The 20,577-nt window shown below is 41.2% G+C and overlaps 1 protein-coding gene across 3 annotated transcripts; it reads left to right on the plus strand.

Moving 5' to 3' along the window:
• The first annotated feature begins 131 nt into the window (after nt 1–131).
• LOC6736193 (3-phosphoinositide-dependent protein kinase 1) lies at nt 132–20,468 on the plus strand. 3 transcript variants are annotated; one of them, XM_039293772.2, is made up of 7 exons: nt 132–337; nt 4,075–4,601; nt 10,066–10,450; nt 10,613–10,981; nt 16,860–17,969; nt 18,033–18,307; nt 18,606–20,468. In XM_039293772.2, the coding sequence occupies exons 2-7, from the start codon at nt 4,536–4,538 to the stop codon at nt 18,909–18,911; spliced, it is 2,511 nt and encodes an 836-aa protein (XP_039149706.1). In that variant the 5' UTR covers nt 132–337; nt 4,075–4,535; the 3' UTR covers nt 18,912–20,468. The 3 variants fall into 3 exon arrangements, with proteins under 3 accessions (XP_039149706.1, XP_039149708.1, XP_039149707.1); XM_039293774.2 differs by lacking the exons at nt 132–337; nt 4,075–4,601 and adding an exon at nt 6,432–7,161; XM_039293773.2 differs by lacking the exons at nt 132–337; nt 4,075–4,601 and adding an exon at nt 7,302–7,439.
• The last annotated feature ends 109 nt before the right edge of the window (nt 20,469–20,577 follow it).

A 20,577-nucleotide genomic window follows, 5' to 3' on the forward strand; every position in this document is an offset into this window, starting at 1 on the left:
GTTCACACGTCTTCATTTAGTTCCATATTCTCTTCCCCGTTTCCAGCTTTCTTCCGGATTTGTTTCGGTTTTGGGTTCAGCTATTCAGCTGCATTATTTAAGCGGTGACCGCAGGGCAAGTGCAACTCAGTCGTCTTCGGTCAGCGGCCGCTACACTTGAATATGAAACAGCCGCAAAAGCTTGAAAGCTAAACCGAAACCAAATCCATATACGAATCAAAAACCAAAACCCAGTATAAAAGCAAAGTTCTGTGTATGCCAATTTTCAAGCCGTGATACGTTGTCACCTGGTTAGTACGGGTCGCACTTGCTACAGGCGACACTGGCTATGCGAAAGGTAAGTGGGTATCTAGTATTCTTGGGCGGAAAGGACAGAGGTGAGAGCCAGAACAACAAAGCACATGACAACGCCCACTTGCACCCACAAAGAAAGGTCGCATGTAGTCTGCATTGGCGCCGCTGTTTTGCGCTTCTGCTATTGCTCTTGCTAGCGCTGAACTTGAACGATAGCGCTGCACCATGCAATACCGTGCACCGAAGAAGCACAGGGGTCGCAAAATGTTCGCGCACAAAAAGTTATAAAGGCCTCTGAAAATAATAAAATCAACAATTTTGCTGTCGCTTAAATTCAAAAAATTCGCAATAATAACATAATACAAAATTATATTAGTACCAGATATTCTGCTCGCCTTTTTTCATAGCACGCACAAATAAATAAGAAAATGGAATACAAAAGTCTGCCCCTTATGTACCTAGAGGCCCACCCACTGCACTCCTTTTTCTCTTTTTTTTTTTGCTTTTCTTTGCTGCGACGCAATTGGAAAACATATTCATGTAATCATCAATTGCGCTTTGGCCGACGGAACAAAAACACAGAAAATTACGAAGGGAAAACTACGAACTGGCAATGCCCTTAAAAGATGCAAAATAAATATAATAACTTGCCTAGTGTAAGTGACATTTTGAAATGGGGAGAGTACTTAAAAATAATAATGCTAAACTAAGCTACAGCGATAAGTATTCCCAACAAACTGTAAACGCCAAACTAATGCATATGCAAATGGCATTATTGTGCGAAGCTTTTGTGACGAAAGCCAGGTGCATTGGATCGTTCTCGGAGAATTGGCCATTTTCACCTGGCATCTAGTGGCCCTGACACACGCCCCATAAAATAGCCACTCGAGCCGGGTTGAAAGAAGAGTGCCTGAACTACTGTAAGGCGCACTTGTCGTGTTGCACGTGAATCGAGAACGTGGGAACGGAAAAGTCGAGAATCGCCACCGAGGCGCCATCCGAAAATTATTCATTGTTTTAGCTGCAGTCACCTGTTTGTCCTCCTGACCGCCTGCGCCCTTCCCTTCTCTTCCACGAAACCAAAATAATATATAGAAAACGACCGTTTAGAGTTTTAAATAAACCGTTTAAATAAAGTTGGAGGTCTCATTGCTCCTGCTCATTTTTAATTGACCATTGCGAATTCGATTGGCGCCAATTTTATTTTCACGCCGCCTGGCGCCACACGCGGCGTTTGCGCAATGTACACCGGGTGAAACATGGGGAAAGTGTGTAGTATTTGTGAAACTCTCATTGATTTGTTTTCCGTCACTCCTATTCATTTTTGCTTTGTTTGTTGTGTCGGGGACGGGTGTTAATTAAATTATGGCTTTTAATTTAATTGTTTCTGTTCGACATGCGCATTCACTTATAATCGAATTTGATCAAAATTCAAAGGGGAAACTAACAGAACTTTATTAATTTATCGTGCCGTTTATCTCAAAAAGTGTGCTTAGGTGTGCGCTTAGGCACTTATCATTCTGACAGATAGCAATAATTAATTAATTAATTACAACAGAAATCAAAAGATTCCCCCTGAACATTCAAAGTAAAGACATTTTGGATCTTCATTTCCCCTTTTTAATTTCATAAATTTTCAGATGTTAAATGGTGGCTTGGTGTGGAAATGATAAGCCAAGTGAAGAAAATGGTCTTGGCTGGGCCCAAGCATTTAAAAAATGTATTCCATAAGGCAAGAAAGAAAAATTTCCCCAGCCAATTTTGATGATTAAAACGACATATTGCCCTGCCCTAACACGCTATCACAAAACCGTAGCCCACACCACTATTTGCTAATAAATTAAACAAATTGAGGACGGATCGGCGGGTCCATTGATGTGTAACTCTGGGTGTAATAGTGGGCAAGCCTAGTGGCAACTAAATGAGAGCTCCGAGGGTTTCGAACCGGTTCGGCTGCCATGCTTAGCTTCCAAGCGAGGGGAAGTCCAGCAATTAAACGAGGCCAGACCGAGAAACTGGTGCACAGCCCACCGGATCTGATGACTAAAACCTGAAGCTAAGATCTCAGTAAATCGGGTTTTGTCGCTAATGAAAATGGAAATCCATAACAAAAAATGAAACGATTTCAGCTGGGATTTCGTGAAATTAGCTTTTTATACTAAGAGTTTGTCTGAAAATATATGCAAATGAGATTTTGAAAATATTTTTCAGGCGACAGTGTGTCTCGCCGATCCTCGCTTGCTGCTCATTAAAAATGCTAATTTTAAATATTTTTTAGCAGAAAGCCAGAAATAAATTAGCCACTAAAAGCAGAGGCCAAATCAAAACGATATTAACTGAGCCACCAAACTCGCTAAGGGTTAAGTTAAATAGAATTTGATTATTATATAAAATATAATAGGTAAGAAGAAAATTCGCGGCCGAAAGTACACTTCTAAAATATGCAGTCAAAGTTCATCCGATAAAGTATATTGTAATTTTCATCGATCTATTTAACCCTAAGCGCCATTCAGTTTGAGAGAGTGCTTATCAACACAAAAACTAATTGATAAAGTTATTGAATATTATATGTGTTTAATGTGTTTGTGTTGTGTAAATGTGTTTTAAACTTTGCTTTACCACGCAGCAATACACAAATAAGACTTTAAACAAATTCACCTAGGAAATTTAAATAAGCCATAGTTCATAAATGCAAACTCAACCAAAAATAGAACTTGAAAATAACAGGAACAGAACTAATATTTACAATATTTCTTAAAGAGATCAAAAAATCAAGTGAGAGAAAAACTTGATGACGAAAGCGTCGGCATCCACGTCAGCAAAGCCAAAGCCGCTGCAGTTTCCGCTTCCCCTTAATTTTGTTTTGTTTTCGCTTCGTAGTAAAACGTAAAAACGCGAATAAGAGCGGGAGCGGGAGCAGCAAGTGAATTTTTTCACGGTGAGTGGAAAAGGCGCGCGAACGTGACGGAACGCCGGAAAGTTGTGGAACAGGCGATATGAATGAATTGTGGAACGCGTTTGTGTGGAAGGCTTTACATTTATGCTAATGTGGAACCCAGAGCGCGGATCAACGAACGATCTGTCGCGAAGAGAGCGGGAATAGTTTGAATTCCAGAAAATGCACATTTGTACACATACATACATAATTGCATTGGAAGTTCAAGACAGGCGACGATGTCCACAATTTCATTTTATAGATGGGGGCGTGGCATTAAAGCATTTGGCTGATGTTTTTGCCTATTGAAAGATATCGATGGAATTATGTATGTATGTAAATGGAAGCAAGATTCGTTGCAGCAACAACAAATACGTGGATGAAAACAAGTGCGTCACGTACTCATTAATAAATAAATAATTAATGGGCGGCGCATTCGAAATGTAAAAGAAAACGCAAATTGCTTGCCCACTCGCGGCAATAACGGAACCGTGACTTGCAAATCGCTGAAATGAATACGATATGCATAGCTGCGTTTTTATCAAAAGACCTGCAAATAATTCAAGAAAGTTCCAGAAATGCCCAAATTTAATAGCTATAAAACATTATGGTGACAATAGCGGTTTTCAACAGATGCAATATACATATACCCAATATCAAAGAAACACAAACAAAACCCATTAAAAACTTATTATTTAAAAAAGAATAAAAAATATAAACTTAAAGCCAACATAATGAAATCACATAATTTTCCCATTATTCAAGTGTGTGTCGATTAAAACTCAAATGAAAATTCTTACACTTCGCACTCTTTTTCACACCATAACTCTCTCTCTCTCTTCCAGTTCTCCGCGCTCACGGTGACTGTGGCCCATTGCCGCCGTTCCCCATCTTAGCGCGCTCTCCTTGCCTTTTGTTTCGCCTTTTCGATTCATTTCGAATCGGAAATTTGACGGGTTCGGTCGTGATCACGGATACAAACTTGACGCCCTGTTGGAAAAACCACAACGGCCCATTTTCCTTTTATCGCGCCAAACAGAAAAGCGAGTAAGACCCGAGTTTTCGTGTATACGTATAATTACAATTTGCAATCACAAAGGTTTTACAACTGTCGCCGGGCGGTGAAAACTCAAGTGAATAAATATCGCAAAGCGAAGCCAATACAACAAATTATTACAAAAACCAGTGAAAAGAAATGAAACTGAAATGAGTGAGTGTAGCAACTTCAAGTGACGAAAGCATTCCGTTTACCGTTGTCTTTGCCTCTTCATCCTTCCCGAGAACGGTGGAGAACGCGAAAAATATCATGAAATGTAAAAGCTGGTCCAACAAAATTAACAACTACGTTGTGCGCAAAATAAAGTCTATCAAGGTAAATAGTGTTTTAAAAAGGTGTGGTGTTTGGCCCTGATGCATGACTTAAAAATATTTACTTAAATTTTGATTAAATCAGTATATCTTATGAGGCAAGCCTATTTAAACTTGTTAAGGTGTTACAAATTTAAGTTTAAAGAATAGATTTGGGATAATGCGTGCAATACGTTTTAAATAATTGTTTCACTTTTTTACAAACTACAAGTAATGCTTTCGAGAATATACCTCCTATCAACTTTATCGTTACATTACATAACATTTTTGGAAAAAAATTAATTGGTTGTACAAATTTTTGCTTGCAAAATAATTTAATGAAATAGATTAACTTATGAAAATGTTGTTTATGCAGCTATATAGCAAAATAGGTATTTTTACTTTTTGCAATTCTTGTTGCTAATAAATTTAAATATTTGTTGGATTTCCCTACATTTCATCTAAAAAATTTCCATTGAAAACCCATGCTGGTATAACATTTAAAGATCAAAGCCATAAACTCCCCACTAAGTGGGCAATAAAAAAAGATAATTCAATGCCTGTCTGTATAACAACCACTTTAAAAGCTATCTAGATGGAGTTCATTATGAATACATTTTCAGATACTTATATTACTTGATATAAATAGCCAGTGGATGTGTATAATTATTTTTTTAGGCACCCTGACAACGAAAATAAAATGCGTAAAAAAAGTTTCATGAAGCCGCAGGAGTTGACTAAATTTATTTAACAACTGCAGTTCATTGCCTCGCGAGTTGCTTGCTACTTTAAAAACAACAAACATTCACAGCAAAAAACACAATGCTTCCAGCTGGTTTCTAAACAACAATTTATTGTGGTTTTTCACTTTTAATTTCTATCTATTAGCAGCAGCCAATAAATGAATTATTTATTTTATTTTCTCTTGCAAGCAGCCAAATGTAAAATTGTGCCCCTCTCTTTCTCTCCTCATCCGACTTTGTCTTCTTTTAGCCATTTTTATTTTGCAAATAACTTGAGTAGTGGAGGGAAAACAACGCAAACGCCTTTCACTTGCATGTTTGTTGCTCGGTTTGTTGTCATTATGTTGTTGTTGCACACACTCATCCGCTTACATACATCGTTTATATATTTATTTACATTTTAAGTTGCCGTCATTGCTTTGTTTTACTACGTATCAGCTTTTCCGCTTTGAGTTGCCCCTTCGCTTTTCAAGCATTTTGTTTTGTCCGCTCTGTTTTTCAGCTATTCCAATTCTCTTCCTTCGTTGCCCTGTGTATGTATTCGTAATCGAGTTCGGATTCTTGTTTATTTTTACACCACTTCTCTTTCTCTCTCGTCCGAAAATTCCTCAAATTCTTTTTTGTTCACATTTTCCTTTTCCAGCGGGAAAAACGAGTTTTTCCAGCAGCGCCGCATTCTTAGCCTGTCGCCTTGTCTCTTTCCCACTATTATAGTGTCTCCGCTTCTAGCTTGTTTACAGTTAGGAATGCGGCCGTCTCCTCTCTCGCTCTCTCTCTCTCTCTTACAAAAAGAGCGTGAGCTCTCTTTGGACCTATGTAGTTGTGTGGATTTCGATTGAAACTTGTTTTCGCCTAGCCTCGTCGTGTTTATTTATAAAAAGTCACTGGCAAACAATTACAGTGCAACAATTACGCTCTCAAAAGTGGCGCGCAACTTGTTCGCCTTGTAAAAAAAAATTGTGACGCCAGCGGCGACACGACTGCGCTGCTTTGGCCCCATTTAACTGAGAGAGCGCCGAGGGTTAGCTTGGCGGGGGCGGCAACGCCGAAGAGCGTTCTCTCGGCTGGCGCTCGTCTCCCATCGGTTTCGCTGCTCGAGCCAAATGCTTGGAAGTCAAAGTCTCGTCCGACCATAGTTTCTTATTGGATTTCAAACCAGTCGCTTCGTGCACGCGGCGTTCGACTACGCACACACACACCCACAGCGCGCTGGCATTGATATACATACACAGGCAAATACACGACGCCCCAAGTTCGTGTGATGTTGTGCTGTGGTGGTGCGATTAAATAATACTCCACAAAAGGCCAAACAAATTACATAAAATATAAATCGGAATAAAAATAAGTGTATTCTCCGTGTTGTGTTCAAAGTATTTAACCGATTGTTTTCATTAGTCAAATTAATGTTGTACAACGTATAAGTGTGAGCCAGTTCCTAGAAAAATAAGAGGGCATAAAAAAATAACAGACACATACAGCGTCTCGTTTCCTATAAATTTTCCTACTGCGTCGGAATTATTGTCTTGATTATTGTTGTTTCTGGCGAACTTTTGTGATTTGTTTCAAGAAACATACTGCGGCGGATTAATAATTGTGCAAATCAAGGGAAGCACAATAGGAATGTTAAGAATCAAAGCTAACAATTAAATAAAATTAAAACCACACATATACATATACAAAGGCACGCGCAGAGACGAAAAAATACGCGCGCTCTGTACAGTGTGTGCGTGTACGCGGTGGCTGGCTCTTCTTCTTCATTCGTGTGCCCATTGGAATTTGTACCCCAAATCGAAATTACAACATACACAAACAGAGAGCGCCCGTCTGCCCCAGCACCTAAACGTAAGTGTGTGCGTGCGAGAGTCGTTTCATTTGCATTCTTGTTTAGCGCACTCCCACTCTCTCTTCGTGCGTTTTCATTCATAAGCACATTTTTACTATTTGGTACTGCAATTTTTTAAACTAAGCTGGAGGACAAACAAAAATACTGCGAAAATCCAATGTAGATGAAAACAGGCCTTGCTTTTTCCATCAAAGTAATCGCAAAAAGTCGAGATTAACACAAGTTCAAAATTACTCGTTAAATTTTAGACCAGAATTTTGAAATGAACCTAATTCAGGTACTGTGTCATCACATATGAAGAACTTTCATTCTAAAAACGATAATCGTCCGATCTGTGTGGTCTGTCCAATAAAAATTCACGGCAAGGCGTTGGCTAAAAATACAAAGACAAAAGAGTCGGGTAAAAAACAAATAAATGATAAACAAGACTAAACAAATTTCGCGAATTTTGTATTACTGTGAGTTGTATGCTTGGTGATGCCAGGGAACTCGGTATTGTCGCATCCAAAACTTGCGCACTGCTGTCTAGTAGTATTAGAAACTTTTCGACCAAAAGTTGTTGAAAAGCACCGATAAAGATATTATAGCAATCAAATAAGTATACGCACATACACATTTCAACAAAATATTTTTGTTATATACAATAGTTCTTGAATTAGTCTTAGAGGCTCGTTTGCCATTTAGTAGGCAAGCTAGAAAAAACGCTAATGATAGTTTAACCTTTTTTCTTTTTTGTGTGGCCTAGGCAAATGATTTTTATAATTTCAATGTGTCAAAACAAAAAACATTTTAGCGTTTGGTGTTTCTTTCGTAATAAACTTTGGTCACATACCTTGAGATAGACATCGCCTCCCACCGTTTTCTGGCTATTTCTAATCAAACGTCCTCTTTGTGCTGCATTTTTTGCTTTCAATTGGCTGCATTCTGTAGACGAAAATCTTATTTATAAATATAAATTGAACATGGACGTGTCAAGAAAGGGGCGTGCAGAAGGGGGATCGGTTGGGTGGCTGCAAAACGTCCAACGTCGTTGGCCTGGCAATAAAATAGATTAATTTAAATGTCATTTTTGTCTAGACGCCGCAGACGACGCCAACAACGAGACGTCGAGCTGCTCTGCTCTATGTTTATAGATCGGTTACATATATCCCCGACATCCCCATCCCAATTCGCATCCCCCACGTGATATAGCGGATCTTCAGTTTTCTTTTTTTTTTTTCTGCATATCTTGCCCCCCAATACACGCCCACTCTGGGTAGACTTTCTCGATTCTTCGAAATTTTTCCACAGCATCTTTATGGACTTATATCTCTTTCATATCGCCATTTCAATGCTCGTTTCGATGCAAATAAGCTTTTCGGGTTTTGGGTGAGGTGGAAATCTGGTTAAAGCCATGTAATGGACAACAATACAATTCGGTATTTTGGGTATTTCCTGTTTTGTTATCGCTGTCAGTGCCATTCACCAATTGGTTGACTAGTTTCAGCCGCTGACGCAGATCGTCGTCATAATTAGCGTCGCAGACGCCAAAAATCTCAAAAAAGTGGGTTGGCAACTTTTTTCAAATGTTTCTTTTTTTGCATTTAATAAGTTAAAGCGGCACAGTTCAGATATTTGAAAATTGTATGTTTATTTTGTTAGGATTGACTAGTGGGTGTATCACAGCGCGCTGTTGAGGTCATGTTTTAACATAGAAAGAAAAGAGACAGCTGATTTCTGATTTCCAATATTGTTGCGAGAGCTGCGTGTATGAAAAGTAAACCAACCGCATTCCAATCCGAGTGACGCACATCGGACCACTCATGACAACGATTACTATTGAGGGCTTCTTGTTGGCCGTAGATAATACACCTGTTTTAGGGACGGGGCCCCTTGGGGCCTTCCCAGACGAAAAGATCATTTTTAAAATCGATAGGATTGGTTCGAAATGAAGCTTCTTTTTTTTTTTGTGTTTTGTTCGTCTGGGTTCCCATGTCAGGGCCCAAATCCCCAATACCAAAGCCTAGTTCCATTCGTATCTTAATCTTTGGCTCGTTGTTGCTCTAAAATTAGCCACCAGCTGAAACTTTCATTGACGCATTTGCTCACCTTGTTTTTATGGTTTTTTGATTTTTATTCACATTCCGAGTTTGTGTGCCTGAGTTTATGGTGTGGTTGCATAATTAATAATCTGGGCTGAAACTGATTTCTTTCTTATCTGAGTTGGGCTTTTGAAGAATGATGTGGTAAAAACTGTACGCTATAGTTGCGCACACGTGATTTATTTATGTGGTCATCACTTTAGTCTGTGGGTGCTGATTTAGAAGCTAAAGGCTTCCCTCGTGCTTTTAATTCCTTAAGAAATCACGCCACAGATTGTTTTCGCTTATGGTAAACTGGCGAACAAAGAAACACAAACGAACCAATAAACGAGAAGCGAACGAAAACAAAGCCAAAGTCCAGCAGCATAAACTTCTAATAGAAATGTAAACAGGTGGCAATGAACTTATTATATTTTTATGCTCCAAGTCCTTGAACCCGCCAAAATCAAAGTCACACAAAGTAAAACGCAGACCAAAAACAACACGGCAATGAACTTGACGTCAATGGCGGACCATTGGGCCGACTGTCGTCGTTCTGCCTTTTGTGGACCTGTTCTTGAGTTCCGCTTTGGAGCATCGACTTCAAGGCTTTGCGGCTGTTCAGCAGAAAATTAATTTACAGCATGTCCAATTTCTTGTTTAATTCTGGAAAAACATGAAAAGTTAGTGAGTTTCAGTGGGATTTACGACCATTTATAATTCAATCAGTAAACTGAGCAAAATATCCAAACATTTAATCGAAACAAGAAAATGAAGCCAATTGTATACTATTTTAAGTTAAACATTGTTTTAATCGCAAATACTTTGCATATATTTTTCCAGATTAACGGTACACAGCAGCAGCTCCCATTGCCAGGCAGCGGCGCCAGCGGAATAGCAGCGGCAGCCGTAATCTCGGTAGCATCGGATTGCGGCAGTAACTGCAGCAGTAACGGCACCGAGCATCAGCAGCACTTCAACATTGCTACCACCACAGCAACTTCGGCGACAGCGGCAACAATGCCGGCTATGGCCAAGGAAAAAGCATCAGCAACAGTGTCCTTGGGCGAGTCGAATTTCAGAGATATCAACCTAAAAGACTTGGCCGTGGTCGTCGAAGCGGCGTCGCGGCTGCACCACCAGCAAAACGTATGCGGCTGCGGAGCGGTATCGGCCACTGAAAACAACAACAACAGTCGCTACGGCAGCAGCAAGTATCTGACAAACGGTAAGCTTAATTCTGAGTTACTCAAGATATTACCGTTTCGGTCACAGTGACAGAGTAACGAAAATAGAGTGTGTTTCAAGTTGTTCTTAAAACACTACCCATTGCCCGTTGGCAACATGTTTTTGCTGCGACGCTAATACAATCTCTGCTTTTCTCTGGCAGGCCATACGTCGCCTTTGGCGGCAGCGGTTGCTAGCAACAGTTCGTCGGTGGCCACGACACCGCATTGCAGAATGTTGCACAACTGCAGTCTGCAGCAGTACCAGAATGACATAAGACAGCAGACGGAGATATTGGACATGTTGCGGCAGCAGCATCAGCAGGGCTACCAGACGCAGCAACAGCAACAACAGCCGCAGCAGCAGCAACAACAACCGCAGCAGCAGGAGCAACCGCAGCAGCAGCAACAGCTACAGAATCCTGCGCCCAGGAGGTCTCCGAATGATTTCATTTTCGGTCGTTACATAGGCGAGGGCAGCTATAGCGTAGTTTATCTGGCCGTGGACATACACTCTCGCCGCGAGTATGCAAGTAAGTACTTTTTAGTTTTCAGTGGGTCCGATTACTAGTTAGTAAGTCGGCACATCATTTCGAGCAGTGTGCCACTCGACCGACGGCCGCCCACGGCATTTCAACGGCATTTGTATGGCCTCTGCTTGGCGCCAGCGCGAGAATGCGGTCGCAATGTAGACGCGACGCTTTTGTTGCCACTCCGCTTAGTCTGTCACCTGCTTGGCTTGCCAACATTCGCCTACATCGCTTATTTTTAATAATTTTTTAATACACGCACGGGGCGCTGCGTCTTCGACCGAGATGGTGCGTCTTCCCTTGGGACTGTTTGCACGATTATGTCATATTCAAACTGGTTAAAATGGGCATATGATTTCTTACGCTCCCTGCTTTCAAACAGCATTTCCTACCTGCCGGGCACAAAATTAGGAATACATTTGGCGGACGCGCACGTGACCCTTTTGTTATTGGTAATTTCATCAGTCCGTCTATCAAACTTGCTCGAAAACGACCCGGGCTGTTATCAGAGTGATAAGCCGAATGTCGTTCTGTAGCTTCTTGCTTTTGTTTTGCTTTTTTATCGATTAAAGCAAAAGCTGACGTTGGCGACTATCTGGCGTCGGACACGCGCGCACCATCAGCTGTTTAGCCGTTTCCCATTTTATAATGCAATTTAAATTAACGGTAAATAAACCAGGCTGAAAACGAGCTGGAAAGCAGCTTTTAGGTGTTATTCTAGATTTCTAGAGCCATTGTTTTAAGAGGCTATACATTGCCACACACCACGAGTGTGTATTTATGCTGACATATTTTTCCACCTTGTGTTTATTTGTGCTAAGCCAATTTGCTTAAAGATTTTCAGTTGTTCCTGTGCTTTTCAGTGGGCGTGTACGCCGTGAGTGGCAGAATATTTTTGCCTCGCCAGCAGCAAATCAATACAGTCACAAGAGGAGGGAGGCACGTGTTGCATAAATGCAAATGCAAACACAATGACGCACACAAACTAGCATGCGAGCAATGGGAGCTGAGAAGGAGCACAACGGCACGTGGTCATCAGAACGCATTTGCAGAGAGGGGCGGAGACTTTGGGGGAATTTGGTAAAACTAAATAACTGGAATTTCTTTTGTTAAAGTGAGGATCTCTTTCTTGCTCTCTCTCTCTCTCTCCTCTCACCCACCCCTACCCCTAACCCTAACAATTCGATAACCCTGCCTAAAGCTGTTATTGCTGCTCTGGTTGCTTTAATTGCATGTAAAGAGAAAGGCAATAATAACAAAGTCTATTTGTTTAAAAATAGGAAGCGCACTCACACAAGTCGTAAACAGTTTTCCCAAGGCGTTCGCTCCGTTAAATTAATAAACATATTATTCATACTTTTGACATTGAATCCGATGCAGCTGGTGCATTAAATACGAGCAAATATTGGCAAACTATGTTTGTGCAATCGGGAGCAGAGTCGGCGCTTGTTTAAAGGTCAATGTTCGTATTTCGACAGGTTTGTGTGTAGTTGCCCTCAACCTAATGGGTTTCAAGTCAGCAACAATTTTCCCCCATCCACGTTCACATCACAGCACACACTAGTGCAGACGCCTCCCACGCACGAGAACTCACACGAACATACATAAATGAACACGCAAGCAGATTCACGATGAACGCAGCAGTTTTCGTTTTCATGCGCCCATCTCTTTCTTGCCTACGCACTTTACCGGCGTCATTGTTGTTGTTTTCCCTGTTCAATGACGACAACGGCGTCTATTTGACGCCATACGAAATTCGGTTTAGGCTTTTCACATTTCCTGCGCAGCTATGTGTGTATGTATGTATTTCACCATCTTTGGCAACAACATATTCCACATTCTTCGGGGTTTCTTTATTTTCCGCTCGCTTACCTGAATTTCGAATTTTTAGATTCTTGCGATGGAAGATTGTTTTAACAATGCGTGCTTGTGCAGATAATCCTTATTCGAGCAAGGGATAAGGAGAGGCGGAGAGAGAGAGTCAGCACCAGCTGTTGGTTTCCTGAGTTTCGCTAATATGCCAAGCATTATAAAAGTTATTTTTCATTGCACTTACCATGCAGCCATGTACAGTTATATAAGCCAGTTTTAGTCGGGAAAGCTGAGAACTTGCAAAATACTGGTCTGCTAGTCGGATATACATATACATATAAACATTTTCAAAGTACTCACTCTACTTTCTCCGCCTCTGTTTTTTGACCATTAAACTCGCACGCGCAATCCTTTCCCCGAACCCGTTTGCCTGCCGCCATATCGGGCAACGTTCGGATTTACCATCAAGTTTTCCATCTCCAAGACTCCATATTCTTTATTGGGGGTTGCTGTCTGGTACTTTCTTAGCAGTCACCTTTGTGCTCGCTCCACGATGTTATTTTTAATTACACGTTTATTTTTGGACAGCAGCTGGTGCTGCGCAGCCGCAGCTGGCTGAGGACGGGGGTATTCAACTGAAATAGTTGCTTGCTTGGCTGCCTAGGGGGTTCTGTTTTGGCTCCGTAATGAGATATTGGATCGGAGAACTGGGTCATTCAACCCATGACTTAACTGCTGTCGGCGGAATCCTTTCCAGCTTACTATCAGGCTTATTAATAATATTATGTTTTACACCTTGCCTTTTCTTTCTTTTTTATATGGTTGCGACATCTGCCGTTGTCGGTAGAAGGTAAAGGGGTCTGTGTGGTTAGGTGTATCCTGCACGTGCCAAGGACATTTGGTGGGCCGTTGGTCCGCCCGACGCTTTAGGGCCAAAATTAAATAGCGCAAGGAAGGCATACATCCCCTCCGCACTTCCTTTTTTTATTGCACACCCACACACACGCTTCTTGTTGTCTCTCGTCGGTATATCGACAAATCCTTACAACAATAGGTATATGCATGTATGCATATTTATATGTATGTATGAATATAAAGTAATGCCGCAACTCTAAAGGGGCAATTCACTTTTGTCAGGCTGGAGCGAGAGAAGCAATAATAACAATAATAATAATACAAAAATATGCACGAGCACACATAAAAAGTCAACTCGAAAACTCCACACCCGGATTATTGTGAAAGCTGCTAAATTAAAACGCGACAGGGGAGTTTTACAATTTCGATCAGTGAGGTGCACTTAGGGAATGACAAGAATATTATGCTAACTATAGGTAAGTTCCTTAAGAATAGAGAGTAGTGGCCCAATCATACATCACCAAAGCAAGGGACAACCGAATTTGCAGGCTCTAAGCTCCGACTATCGAGTGTCCTCTTAATCCTGTTTAACGCTGTCTATTTGTCGTCTCTATTGTTGTGTCAATTTTGTATATTCTTGGTTCACCCACTTTTCCTTTTTAAGGACTACAGAAGTTGAGCCTCCGCATGCTACGTCACCGTGCTAGCTGATTGCGAATAAAGCTGAAGTGGCTGGGTATGGGAGAAATTGGCAAAAAGAAAAGGATTTATATCTACGATCGTTGCCGAAACAGAATGATAAAGGTCAAACTCGTGTTCCGTCCTTTGGAAAGCCGGATTTTAGATGTTGTCTTCCAGCAGCAAAAACAACTTGCAACCACAAGAAGGTTGCTCAATCTTTATTTTGATTTATTTATAGAATATGTATTCGTGTCCTGCTCACGCGCAGCACTGCTTTATCGATGCGTTCACACTAGCTTTATGGTCGGTGTGGTCAATCTGTGTAGCTCTATCTCGCTCTGCCATTCTAAAACTCGTTGGATTGCATTCCGTGCAGCAACAAGTTGCAGTCTTGGTGTTTTCATTGTTTTTTGCTCCGTTCGCCAGTTTTTGTATTTCTGCATTTTATTTGTGACTTGATTAACCAGCCCATGATACGATTTTTGTGCTATATGTGTATTCGCGTTATGCCGAAAATGAGGCAGTAGAAAATTTGGCACTGTGATCAAAAACCCAAAACATGGAGCGAAGAGGAGGATGATGGTTAAATGTTAAAAAACATACTTCTGATTTAGCGGGAAAACCGAGGTGGCAACTCTAAAACCTCAAGAGCAAGCTTCGGGCAAATATTTATGCTTAGACGGCGAATTGGACCGTTTTTTTTACTGCTCTGCAGCTGTTTGTTGGGTTTTTACTTATGTGTTTACTTTCGGTGATGTTTGTGTTGTTGTTGCACATGCTGCACGGCAGCGGAAAAGAGAAACGGAGAACGGCAGCAAGTTCAAGGCTAAGATTATCAGGAGGTCATTAAACCTAACCAAAATCGGGAAAAAAGCACCAAGAATATCAGAGTAGAGCCGCCAAGTGAATTAATAATGTGACTTTTTTTAATTAAGGTGAAGAAAAAGGCCAAGCATGCGCAAACATTCGGAAAAAATAACGGGAATGTGAAATAGGTAAAGTTTTTATTGCATAGGATCGGAATGATAATCATTTTTTTACATTTTGCTGCGCAACAAATTTCTGAAGGTCAATTCTGTTTTTACGCACCTATTTGTGCTGCTCTATCGCTTGGGAAATTTAAAATGCGTAAAAAAGCATTTTCGTTCTGTTCTTTTTGATTTCTCGATTATTGATTGTTGTTGCTACCGCTGTGCTTTGTTAATCTTTTAATTGCTGTATTTTGTTTTTCCTCTTTGTGTTTATTTTGTTGCTACTCGACCGACGACTTATCGCCCCGATGTTTTAAAGACAGGATTCCGTTTTCATTTCGTATTCTAGTTGATTTTTCTCTTTTCTGTTCACCCTCTTTCGCCGCAAATAGTTGGCAGACTGTTTTGTTTTAATCTTGATAGAGGGACCTGCAAAAATAAATACAAATTTATCTTGGAATTTATTTTGGCTAATAGACTTATAATGAGAAGTATGAAAAGTTGGCAGATATGGTTGGGCAAATTTATTGTTTTTAGCATTATTTTCAACAGATTAGTGATTTTCCGTTGCGATTGTCAGCCAAAGGAAAACAAAATAAGGGCGAACAGAAACAAAAGGGAAACTACTGATAAGCGGTCAAAACTCTCTCACAATCATAATAACCGTTAACCCCGCGCGGGAGTGGGATGCAAGTTTGAAACACCGTTTCATACAGCCGCACTGTGTAGTTCCTCTTGCCCCTTCTGATCTCCCACTCTCCGTCTCTCTCTTACTAACTCTCCCTCTCTTACTATCTCTCTCTCCCCCTCTCTCTCTTTTCGCGAATTCCAGTTCAATAACCAGTTTTAAATTTATTTTAGCTCTGCGTTCTCATCTCGTTCGTAAGTTCTGTGCTTGCTGTCTTTTTCTGGGGACCTGAAAGCGGAAAAGGGGCGGAAGTCAAAAACAAGTTTCTCTAAGGGCGCTCGCTTTCATTTGTCTCGCTGTTAATTAAACAATTTGATCTGAGTTCTGTCATCAAAATTCGCCTCTCGTCTCTTTTTTGTTTCTCCATCTTTCCTTCCTAATAGAAGTCTCTCCCCATTGAAACCTCTCTATTTCAACAGGTCACAAAAGGGTCCCAAGAAATGTCTGATTGGACCACAAAAATTTAGGGGGAAGTCCATCAGACTGTGAAAATTTGATCGCCTGTTTTCCAAAAAAAAAAAAACAAAAAAAACAAAGTGTGCTAGCTGGTTTGTGTGCTGTTTTATTATTCTCACGCGTACACTTTGTGTGCTTATACATACATATATCGCATTTTTAAATTAAATTATTTAATCACTTGCATATGTCTATGCGCCATTGCTGTTGCCAAGAGCGGTTTCCGCCAGCAAAATGTGGGTTGCCTGCCAACTCTGACTTTCCGATAGTTGCCTGCACTGAGTAAAAATATTGTGGATACTAGATTCCAGGAACATTAATTCTACATTTACATGTGTATGTAATTCGATGTACACTTGTAGATACCATATTATTAACTCCAATCTAACCTTATCGTCTTTCGATCTTCTCCTTGCAGTTAAAGTATGCGAGAAGCGGCTGATACTGCGCGAACGAAAGCAGGACTACATCAAGCGTGAACGCGAGGTGATGCACCAGATGACCAACGTTCCCGGCTTCGTAAACCTATCGTGCACCTTCCAGGACCAACGTTCCCTTTACTTTGTGATGACGTACGCACGAAAGGGAGACATGTTGCCATACATCAACCGCGTGGGCAGCTTCGACGTGGCCTGCACGCGCCACTACGCCGCCGAGCTTCTGCTGGCCTGTGAGCACATGCACCGCCGCAATGTAGTGCACCGCGACCTCAAGCCCGAGAACATTCTGCTCGACGAGGACATGCACACGCTGATCGCCGACTTCGGGTCCGCCAAGGTGATGACGGCTCACGAAAGGGCTCTGGCCACGGAGCACTGTTCGGAGCAACGGCGCAGCCACTCCGATGAAGACGACGAAGACAGCGACCGCCCGGACAACGAAGACGAAGACTTATACGATCGCGACTCAGAGGAGTTGGACGACGGCGACGACGAACAGCAGCAGGAAGAAATGGACTCCCCGCGCCATCGTCAAAGGCGTTACAACCGTCACCGAAAGGCAAGCTTTGTGGGCACTGCCCAATACGTTTCACCGGAAGTGCTCCAAAACGGACCTATAACTCCGGCGGCGGACCTGTGGGCACTGGGATGTATAGTTTACCAGATGATCGCCGGCTTACCGCCATTCCGTGGCAGCAACGATTATGTCATTTTTAAAGAGATCCTTGACTGCGCCGTGGACTTCCCGCAAGGCTTTGATAAGGACGCCGAGGACCTGGTGCGTAAGCTGCTCCGTGTCGATCCGCGAGACCGCCTGGGTGCTCAGGACGAGTTTGGATATTACGAAACCATTCGGGCGCACCCGTTCTTCGCCGGCATCGACTGGCAGACGCTTCGTCAACAAACCCCTCCCCCTATCTACCCCTACTTACCGGGCGTAAGTCAGGATGAGGACTTCAGGTCCAGCTATACTGTGCCCGGGGACTTGGAGCCTGGCCTTGACGAACGGCAGATATCGCGACTGCTTAGTGCAGAATACGGCGTTGGCAGCAGCGTGGCCATGCCCGTCAAGCGATCGACCGCAAAGAGTAAGTGACCACGTGGTGCCCCAGACAAAGACGTCGGCTAATAAATGTTTTGTTTTTCTTCAGACTCTTTCGACCTGAACGATGCCGAGAAGCTGCAGCGTCTCGAGCAACAAAAGACTGACAAGTGGCACGTTTTTGCTGACGGCGAAGTGATCCTCAAGAAGGGGTTTGTCAACAAGCGCAAGGGTCTGTTTGCCCGCAAGCGAATGCTCCTGCTGACCACGGGACCGAGACTCATCTATATCGATCCCGTGCAAATGATAAAAAAAGGCGAAATTCCGTGGAGCCCAGATCTGCGAGCGGAGTACAAAAACTTCAAAATATTTTTTGTCCATACGGTAAGTGTTTGCTTACCTATGGTGGGTTAAGGATGCACGAGGCGCAACTCGGAAAACCGAGAAAGCATAAGTTTGTTGAACCGATGACATCACAGCTTGTTTGTAGCCTGTCGCACGCCCACTGAAAAGCAATTTGAGCGTCAGTTTATGTCCCGGGCACGTGTTGGCTATGAAAACAAATTAAATGCGGCATTGAAAACTGCACACGCAAGGCAGATAAAAACTCAAACTTGTCTGGTGAATGGGGTTAAAATTAGCGTTCCGCTCAACTAATTTTACTCTTTTGGTTTCATTGCAGCCAAATCGAACCTATTACCTGGATGATCCCGAAGGCTATGCTATCCACTGGTCGGAAGCCATTGAGAGCATGCGCAAGTTGACCTACGGAGATCCCTCCTCCACGTCTGCAGTGTCTTGCTCCAGCGGCAGCAGTAATAGCCTGGCTGTCATCTCAAATTCATTCGCCGCCTCCTCAAGCAATTCGCCCACGGTGAGACGCAGTTCACCAGTAAACGCTCCTCAAGCTTCGACGGCGTCCGACAACCGGACGTTGGGTAGCACCAGAACGGGGACGTCACCGAGCAAGAAGACGGCGTCCAAGTAAACGTAGTCCTATTTGTAGCAATGTGAAATAATTTAGTTGAAATTTAGTGCAAACGAAGCGATGGCGTAGAAGAGGGCGGAAATAGAAGTAAGCTTAGAAGTAAAAGTAAGCGATGGGAAAATAACGATCATGTCTCTAGTGCTAATTAGAACCCAATTTCTGTTTTTCGATTTATATTTTGCTTAGGGCAAAAATTATAACACTAGAATAAACTAAAGTAAAATACATCTATAACGACTAAGTAAATTCAATTTAAAATTTAAATTAAATATTTATATACAGCATACATAAATACAAATATATTCGTATTTAGCGCGTAGTTAGTCACAATTGAAATGAATTACACACGGATGCAAGGTGGCATTGTAGGTTTAAATTAAAAGTAATTTCGTGAAGCAAACTAAAAGTCGTATTTAAATTGTGAAATACTAGAAAATTGTCTGGAAATATGTGTATGTACGTCGGAGAAAAGGATTTTTGTTTCTGTTATCGTGGCAAGATCACATATATGTTAATGTAAATTTTGTAAACAGTGTAACTATGTAAAGAACTATGTGAGCTATATGCACACGGCAAAAAGACCCTAAGACGTGGGGAAGGAGATGGGAATAAGACGGAAAACCATCGATGCCACATAAATAAAAATCGGTGTTTTTTCAGCTTCACGCTCAACTTTCTAGGTAATTCTAATATACAGTTTAACGCTAATTATCACTATTTATCATTCTCATTATGCTTTTCGTTTACCTATTTGCCCTATAAAGAAATGTATAAGACTTGAGCTACCCTAATAAAAGAACGAATTTTAAATTATATTTTTTTTTTGTAAGGGCTACCACTAAAAACTCAACAGTCGTGAGAAGATTGTCAAGATATGGCGGTCGTTGCCTCTCCAACTGACTCCAATTGAGTGTGTAAAGCAAGTCTTATACAAAGAAATATGTAATAGATGTAAGACAGACTGCAAAGTTTCTTGAAACAAATTAGTTAAATGTTGTAAACGTCTAAGTTGCTACCACTATTACTACTAGAACGCGCCCATCCCCTCCCATATTTACATTTAAGATACAGCAATTAAGTGATGAGCAGAGGCGTAGAGTAAGGAATCGATGTTGAAAGAAAGCAAAAAATACATTTTGTACATACATATCGCCGTTGGTCGATATACATCTAAACATAATTTAATTTTTTGTTACATTTAAGTAAATTATTTTCGCTAACCTAAGTAAATTAAAATTAACGCAATATGCAACAACACACATAAGTATACAATTAATTAAATTAAACGAAAATTACGATTTATTAAACGATGTCATAGAGCGGAGAGCCACTGATAGTGAGAGAAATCTGTAAAATAAATATTTAAACAAATTATATATTATCTATATATGAGTACCAGAACAAGAATGTCAAAAAAAAGAAGCATGTAAAAATAAAAAATATATTACGAGTAAAATACATTGGTCGCAACAAAAAAAGATAATCCAGCGAAAGGAACGTATCATTAACAGGAAATATTAAAGAAAAATACAAAAACATTTCAAAGTAACAAAATTACGCTCAAATTTGTTTTTATTTTGGTTTGTTTGGTTATTAGAATTGGCACAAAATGATTGGGTAATAAGTGCGCGTATCCCAGTATCCAACGTTGCAAAATGATACATTT

Source organism: Drosophila simulans, chromosome 3L, assembly GCF_016746395.2.
Source record: "Drosophila simulans strain w501 chromosome 3L, Prin_Dsim_3.1, whole genome shotgun sequence".
Classification (NCBI taxonomy): Eukaryota; Metazoa; Arthropoda; class Insecta; order Diptera; family Drosophilidae; genus Drosophila; species Drosophila simulans.

Excerpts from the sequence above, each read along its gene's own strand:
- LOC6736193 (XM_039293772.2), top strand. The coding sequence starts at position 4,536 with ATGAAATGTAAAAGCTGGTCCAACAAAATTAACAACTACGTTGTGCGC. Across the intron at positions 4,602-10,065 it reads GCAAAATAAAGTCTATCAAG|ATTAACGGTACACAGCAGCA; the intron begins GTAAATAGTGTT and ends ATATTTTTCCAG. Across the intron at positions 10,982-16,859 it reads CTCTCGCCGCGAGTATGCAA|TTAAAGTATGCGAGAAGCGG; the intron begins GTAAGTACTTTT and ends TTCTCCTTGCAG.